This window comes from Mustela nigripes, chromosome 1 (genome assembly GCF_022355385.1).
Source record: "Mustela nigripes isolate SB6536 chromosome 1, MUSNIG.SB6536, whole genome shotgun sequence".
NCBI classification, from domain to species: Eukaryota; Metazoa; Chordata; class Mammalia; order Carnivora; family Mustelidae; genus Mustela; species Mustela nigripes.
Genome location: NC_081557.1, coordinates 45717095 through 45725800, shown reverse-complemented (window position 1 = coordinate 45725800; position 8706 = coordinate 45717095). Strand labels below are relative to the sequence as shown.

Here is an 8706-nt window from a genome sequence, read left to right as displayed (position 1 = left end):
GTTGCCGGGGGGAGGGGGTTTGGGAGAAGGGGGTGGGATTATGGACATTGGGGAGGGTATGTGCTTTGGTGAGTGTGTGAAGTGTGTAAACCTGGTGATTCACAGACCTGTACCCCTGGGCTAAAAATATATGTTTATAAAAAATTAAAAATTTTTTTCTGTGCAAGAAAAAAAAAAAAAAGAAAATATATGGAAAAATTTATGGAAATATATGGAAAATATACAGAAAAAATTATTTTATTTTTATATATTTTTGGATTTTTAGGTACCCTTTCTGGAATCTACTATTGCTTACAATTTTTTTCATGATTCCACTCATTAATATGATTAATTATATTGATGAATTCCTGAAAAATGAGTCATTCTTTTAATCCTAGAATAATGTTGATTATTCTTGGTTTATATTATTAATTGTACTCACAACTTTCAATATTTACACATATGTTCCCATTAAGATGTTTTGTCTACAAGAGTGTTTGCTGACATACTTTTTTTCTCTATTGTTTATCAGGATTATATGTGCTCTTTTGTAGTTTTCTAATTTTATTTATGACAAGATATATAAAAAGCGTGATCTATTTCTTGAAATGTGGGGAGAAAAGCAAAGAAAAAGATCTTGTACTATAATATGTTGGAGATGTGAGAGTGTAATTGTTAAGTTTTAATTTCTTCCTCAATTATCAGTTAAGTCTTCATGGATTTACATATTATAATTTTCCTTGAAACACCCATTCATCTAAGACTTCATATTACTTATAGGACATGCTACTGTAATTTAAAAAGATACCTCTAATCTAGTATTATATATGATTCTTAAGTTTATTTTTCATTTCATTAGATTTTTGGAGGTTGTTCTATTTTGGGAGTTTGTTAAAGATTGATTATTGGACTATTTTTAGTATTTGTCATTCACTGTCATTCAGCCCTTTTAACATTTTTTTTTAAGATTTTATTTATTTATTTGACAGAGAGAAATCACAAGTAGATGGAGAGGCAGGCAGAGAGAGAGAGAGAGGGAAGTAGGCTCCCTGCCAAGCAGAGAGCCCGATGCAGGACTCGATCCCAGGACCCTGAGATCATGACCTGAGCCGAAGGCAGCGGCTTAACCCACTGAGCCACCCAGGCGCCCCCCTTTTAACATTTTTGTTTTAAAATAATTTTATGTAATATTTTATTCTTTTACAATGTCTAAAATTGAATACTTAATTTCTTTATTTTTAAAGATTTTGTTTGTTTATTTGACACACAGAGAGAGATCACAAGTAGGCAGAGAGGCAGGTAGAGAGAGAGGGGGGAAGCAGGCTCCCTGCTGAGCAGAGATCCTGACTCAGGACTCAATCCCAGGGCCCTGACATCATGACCTAAGCCAAAGGCAGAGTCTCAACCCACTGAGCCACCCCAGCACCCTGAATGCTTAATTTCTTATCTTCCTCTCTTTTTCTGTCATAAAAAGCACCACTAACATTTATAAGACCATGGATTTAGGGAGAATATACCACTGCATAGGTCTCATGTTTTGCCATGCAGTGTGCCCTCTTTCATTGTTTCTTTATTGTTTGTTAATAAAAATAATGATACTGTTATGCTGAAAATAAATGAAAAAAAAATAAATAAATGCATTTCTATTGTTCATATTTATATGAACATATATGGTGTGTATGTGAACATATATGCTGTATATTGTAATACACACTATACTAAATTTTATTTTAGAAACCTAGGTTACGTAGTACAATTTATATCATAATTGTCTTGATTTCATCTTAAAAGTTGGTAAATAGGGGCTCCTGGGTGGCTCAGTGAGTTAAAGCCTCTGCCTTCGGCTTGGGTCACTTATTCATCTTGCTTAACTTTTATGTCCATCAATTAATAACTGGTTATTTCCCTCTTTCCCCAGCCCCTGGCAACCACTATTGCACTCTTTGATTCTATGAATTTGACTATTTTCTGTAACTCATGTAAATGGAAGCATGCAGTACTTGTCTTTCTGTGACTGTCTTATTTCACTTTAGGGTGATGTCCTCAAGGTCTTCCATACTGTCACATAGTGCAGAATTTCCTTCTATGGATGAACAGTATTCCATTTTATTTATTTATTTTCTTTATCCCTTCGTTGGCTGATGGACATTTAGGTTATTTCCACGTAAATAGTGCTGCGACACAGGCACGGCAATATCTTTTTGACATCCTGTTTCAATTCTTTTATAAATATCCAAAAGTGAGATTGCTGGATCATATGGTTATGACAGCAAAAGCACAGGTAACAAAAACAAAATAAACAACTGAGACTACACCAAACTAAAAAGCTTCTGTATAGCAAAGGAAAAAGTCAAGTGTAAACTCAACGGTGAAAATATTTGCAGACCATATATCTGATAAGGGGATTTAATCTCCAAATATATAAGGAACACCTACAATTTAATAGGAAAAAACTAATAGCCTGATTTGAAGATGGGTTATGGAGTAGCATAAGCATTTCTCCAAATAAGACTTTACAAATGGTCAACAAGACATACAATGGCTCAACATCAATCACCATTAGGGAAACACAGATTGAGACCACAATGAGATATTACCTCACACCTTCCAAAATAGCTGTTATCAAACAGAACAAAATAAAACAACAACAACAAAAAGACGACACATGTAGAGAAATTTGGACCCATGCACACCATTGGTGGGAATGTAAAATAGTGCATCCACTATAGGTAACAGTAAGACTATCCCTCAAAAAGATTAAAAAATAGAACATTTGACATAATCTTGGGGAAACAAATTCCTTTACCCATTATGACAGAGGTTCCACAATTTCTTTTGTGCTGATTCACTTTCAGCAAAGATAAGACAAATATACCACACTGAAATGAGGGACTAGTTATGAGAATATATATTTTTAAACATTTAAAAAGGGAAACTGAGCAGATGTGGTTCTGTTTTCTTTATTTGTTTTTGCTAAATTATGACCCAGTTTACCTGGTCAAAACCTGTTGACTTGGGTCATAACTATTGTCAGGAAGAAATCCTAATATTGCTTTGTGACTAAAAAGAAATTTTAAAAGCCTTGTCAAAACAGTTTTTAGAAACTCAAATTTGTGGACTAACAACATATATCCTCTGAATCTTGGAATTTTAACATTTCTCCTGCTTAAAACTTATTTCCTAGTAGTATTTTGCAAAGCCTCTGTTGAATCTCTTTGGTTTTGATGGAATAGATGACCGGGTTGAGCATAGGAGGCACAAAGAGATAGATAAGGGACAAGAGTGTGTGCACGTACTGTGGGGCATGCCTCCCATAGCGAGCAGCCATGGACACACCAACCATGGGCACATAGAACATGAGCACAGCACACATGTGTGACACACATGTATTGAGAGTCTTAAGTCTTTCCTCCCGGGATGCAATGGCAAGTACAGAGCACAATATGAGCACATAGGAGAGCAGAATGAGTGCAGAATCCAGACCAAAGTTAGAGATGACAATGAATTGACCAAAAATATTATTGATGGTGATGTCACCACAGGGTAAGCGGATCAGATCTGGATGCAGGCAGTAGGCATGGGAGAGTACATTGGCCTTGCAGAAGGGCAACCTCTTCAGAAGGAAAGGCAGTGGAAAAGCCATACAGAAACTGCGGATGATAACAGCCATGCCCATGTGCACCACACGGGCATCAGTGAGCACTGTGGCATAACGCAATGGGTTACAGATGGCCACATAGCGGTCAAAACTCATAACCAGCAGAATTCCAGACTCCATGAAGGAGAAGAGGTGGATAAAGAACATTTGAGCCATGCAAGAATCAAAACTGATCTTTCTTAAGTGGAAGCAAAATGTGGCCAACACCGTGGGCAGTGTGGAAAAGGACACACCTAGGTCATTAATTGATAGCAGGGATAGGAAGTAGTACATAGGCTGATGCAAACTCTGTACCTCCTTGATAATGAAAAGGATAAGGTCATTGCCCACAATGGAGACAATGTAGAGGATACCAAGGAGCAGAAACATCCAGTGTTGAGAGGTCTCCAGCCCTGGGAGCCCTGTCAGGGTGAAGGGAGGGAACTCTGAGCTGTTGTGGGGCTTACCTCCCATATTTGCACTACTGCTTAGGTTCTAGGACCACTAGTCTGTAAAGAAGACAAACATACAGTTTAATTCAAGGCATAGACCTAATATTTTAAGACTCTCGTGTATCATCCAACCCCTTACTTTAGAGTATTAATCAATCTTGTTCACCAAATCACTTAACCCTGTTCTCTCTTTGTCACCAGGATCTCTGGAATTATCTGAATTTTCTCAGTTTATCCAGTTGGCTAAATAGGTCACATTGCCTTCCTTACACCTGTGCCTACTGCCACAATTCTCCTTCTCATATTTAAAGCTGTGAATTCTTCTCATCGATCTCTGGGCATCATTTTATTCAAGACCTGTGACAAAATGGACCTGATCACTACTTCCTTGCTAATGCAGTCCCCTTTCTTAGCATGTCACGTCTTCACCAAACCATAATCTTTTCCTCGTTCCACTCTCTCATGCTACTGAAACTTTACTATCTTATTTTGACTCTCCAACTTCTCTACTCTTATATAGTCTGTCAGTTCTTCTATTCATTCATCCTGACACAAGATAAATGGGTAGAAATATATCCATCCATAGAGATAACCTTCCACATGTTCAACAAGATGCACTAGACTCCCATATTCCCACTCATCTTTGCATTCTTCTATCCAGTTAACTTAATTTACTTTACTGGATAACTTAATTTACTGAACATCAGTTCTTAATAATGTCTTTCAGAACCAAATGGCACCTGACTTTTGGATCAATAATCATTTATTTATTCCATGAAGTTCCTTCTTATCTATGTTCTCCATCTCTTTGCATAATACCATCATTATGCCTAAGATTGAGACTCAAGATCCAAATATCATTTTGACTTTCTTTCTTGTATCTATTGCATTAAACCAGGTAAGACCCAAGGAAAATAAAGACCCCAAAAATGCCTCTGTCAGTACCTTCCTCTATTCCCTTTCACCTGCAGTCTCCCCTGCAGACCCAGACAATCACACTCTTATACCATAATAACAGCCTCCTAATAAAGCTCACACCAATCTCTGTTTCATTCTGGAGTAGGACTACTTTAATCTATAGTAGAACTAAAGTAATATTTTTTAAAGGTAGGATCTGAAAATAGCACCGTTCAATTAGAAGCCTTGAATGCTCCCTCATTACCAAAGGATCAAATCCAAACTCATTAGCCAAGAGTTGAAGGCCTTTGTAGTCAGTACTAAATCAGTAGTTTTGGCCTCAATCCTCAAAATTCCCTTCCTTGTACCTCAAGGAAACCAAATGGATAAGAACTACAACCCCTCAGCTCCCAAAGACTGCCCTGAGCATGAGAGCATACCCATTCAATCCATCTTCCATGGTCAGGATCAGCAATGCCCTCTGTCATGAAGACTGGCTGGTCATGGCCAGCAGTAGTAATTTGTCTCTTTGCCACAGCTCTTGTAACTGTAAGTTTGCATCTCATTTTGTGCCCATTTCTCTGTCTGGTCTCCGTGAAATCCTTGTGAATTCTATCTTATCGTCTGACTGGCCAGCTCCAAGAACTCAGCCCTGCCTCTCTTTTGTTGTTGAGCCCCTCTTGCACTTTAGTGCAAGGTCTCACACAGGAGACGTACCCCCTGAGTCACTGATCTCTCCTGGGTTTTTGTTCTCTTTGTTGTAAACTAGAGATGCTAAGAAACTGAGCTAATGGGGTTGTGAGGATCCAAAAGCAGAGAGGTGTGAAAACTTTCAGGGCTTTGCAACTCTGAGTTCTAGAGCTGCTCTCTGCCCTCACCTCCAGCCATTCATCTACCTTTGCCAAACCTCCATCTGACTCAGGACTCCTCTAACCTTTCCTCACAGGATGCATTTTCCCCTCTCTTCATATTTTTAGGGCTGCTTCATCTTCCTTACCTGAAAACTCTTCCTAAACATGTTTGTTTGTCTCTGCATGCAATATGCAGATGCCCTTGATTGATCATAGGGTCTTTTAGCAATAAGTAAGGTCCTGCCAAGTGGTTTCCAAAGTAGCCAATATCTTTTTATATATGCCCCTGATGCCAGATATTTGGAGGGTGCTTGTTCACATCAAAGCATCTATATCCAGGTATAGCCTAATGGGAAAGTCATGTCTAAAGCAGAAAGCATGGCAGGATTTAGAGAACAAGAGCAACACCTAGCAAATGTAGAACTGGGAAGGTGATGAAAGTAAACATGTGCAGGAAATAAAACAACCTGACGCAAATTAGGAACAGGTTTTCCTCCTTCAGACAGTCATATTATACCACTCAGGGGCAGAACACGTTAAGGCTTGAGACTGGAGTATCTGACCCTCCCCTTGACGTACCTGCGAGAGCTCCACAGACAGAAGGTGCAGAGGAAGGAAGAGGGTAATGGGGGCTCTTCGTGCCTTGCCCCAACCTGCACCCAGTTATGTCCACCAACTCCCTGGCCTGAGAATATAAGGCCCCACCCAGGAAGTCCCTTGAGCTTCTATCAGCTCAGGTACTCATGGGCTGCTGGGAATATGGAACATCTACATTTACTTTCCTGGGAGGACGGTAAAAGAAGTTGGGTTTAGAAAGATGCCCTAAGATTACCTAATAATTGTCTGGGACGAACCAGACTGAAAATACAGTCATCACTTCCAAAAACTCCAACTTGTAGATAAGTCAGACCAAAGGATTCAGTGTGTCACCTGATCCCCTCCTGCACCTTCTTGCAGTCACACAGATGGTCATGGGAAAAGGTCAGGAGACCACCCAAACCCCAATCAATATGCACAGATTTATCAGTATTCTGTGTCTACTGGACTTTTGTCATAATTCTTGCTCTTTAATTTCCCATATAAAAAAATGCTGTCTTTTCCTTTAAACAAGGTCACAATTTTTACCCTAAATTTAGGTCTATGGTATAAGGTATAAGGTGTATGGTAACAAAAGTCATTATAAATCAAGTCATTTATTCAATAGTCTTGGGGAATGTGTAGATAAATAAGCATAACAGTTCATAGCCCAGTCAGGAAGACTCCTAAGGAAACACTTATGTATATTTCAGTGACTGAAGATAAAAGACACAAGGTAGGACAGAACAAAGGAGGGGGATTTGTAATATTCTAGGGCAGCCAGAGAAGATTTTCAGGTGCATCTCTTGACTCTCAAATTATGAGCAAATATTTAAGGGAATGTGGTAGGCATATGCCCCCCACAAAGATATCCAAGTTTGGTACCTATGAACATACACATCTCATGGCAAAAGGACTTTGAAGATATAATTAAGATTATGGACCTTAAGGATTTTCTTTTTTTTTCCTTATAGATGATCCATGCAGACCTAATTGATTTACACGAGTCCTTAAAATTAGGGAACTTTCTCAGGCTGGAATCAGAGAAATATGGCAGAAGAAGTCAGATTCAAAACGAGAGAGTGGTCTGTCCACAATGACTAGAGGGGGCAGAATGAACATCATGAGAGTGGTGTGGACAATGTTAAGGAGCATTTGCAAGCCCTTAGCTTATAGTCAGCAAGGAACTTGAAATGTCAGTCCTACTTTTATGAGGCACTGAATTCAACCAACAGCTTAAATGAGCGTCAAAGTGGCTTCTTCCCCAGACTCTTCAGTAGGGAACTCAGCCCTGCCATCACTGTGATCACTTTGAGAGACCCTAAACATTTAAAGTTTCTGGATTTCTGACCTACAGAAACTATGGCATAGAGATTTTCATTGTTTTATTGTTTGTGGTCATTTCTTTTCTTCTTTTTCTTTTTCTTTTTTTAAACATTTTATTTATTTGAGAGAGAGAAAGATAATGAGCTGGTGTAGAGGGATAGGGAGAAGCAGACCTCCCACTGAGCAGGGAGCATGACATGGGGCTCAATCCCAGGACAGTGAGATCATGACCTGAGCCAAAGGCAGATGTTTAATCAACTGAGCCATCCAGATGCTGCTGTTTGTGGTAATTTCTTAAAGCAGCAATATACAGTGAGTCTCAGGTAGAAGGGAAAGGACAGAGAAGCAACAAAAGAAGGATCATTTCTGGTGGATGTGTCATACTTGCACAGGTCTGAGGGCTTGAGTATCACCCTCGCCCTGCAAGGATGACAAGAACCCTGGTTCGGATGCATCTTCTCTCTCTTTATTTCCGCAAGTCTACACACTTATATACACTTACACGACCAATCAGTGAGCAGGGTACAGGAGGGAGCGAATCAGGCTGTGCACCTAAACGAACAACTTCGCTAGCAACCAATGCTGTTTACTTCCTCTTTGGGCGTTCCGCTTAGTCTCAAGAGGCAATCCTAACCTGGCAACTAGCCAGGCGCCATCTTTTAATGGTGGAGGCCGCCCTGGCCAGGGGCCTGCCTCCGACATTTCCCCCTTTTTTCTTTTATGGCAGGGATCGTGCCTGTCTTAGGTTGTCAGTGGTGGGGAATATCCTTACCAGTCATCAGACGGCAGATATCAATGATCTGCATCCTGTCTTAGGTTGGTATATTTCCCCCACCAATCTTACCCGTCGTTGACTACCGATCCAGCATACTTAGCCACACTTGGGGGGATGTTCCAGCCTCGATGGCTAACAAGGCCTGCACCATGGCTTGCTGTTGCCTATGTTGCTGTCGCCTCCAAATTTGCAGTTTCCTTACTAGCAGAATCA

At 39.8% G+C, this 8706-nt stretch overlaps 1 protein-coding gene across 1 annotated transcript; it reads right to left on the bottom strand.

Annotated features, from left to right (window-relative positions):
• Nucleotides 1–3145: 3145 nt before the first annotated feature.
• On the bottom strand, nt 3146–4090 carry LOC132011424 (olfactory receptor 51I2-like). Its single transcript, XM_059389954.1, has one exon. The coding sequence runs from the start codon at nt 4088–4090 to the stop codon at nt 3146–3148; it is 945 nt and encodes a 314-aa protein (XP_059245937.1).
• Nucleotides 4091–8706: the final 4616 nt, after the last annotated feature.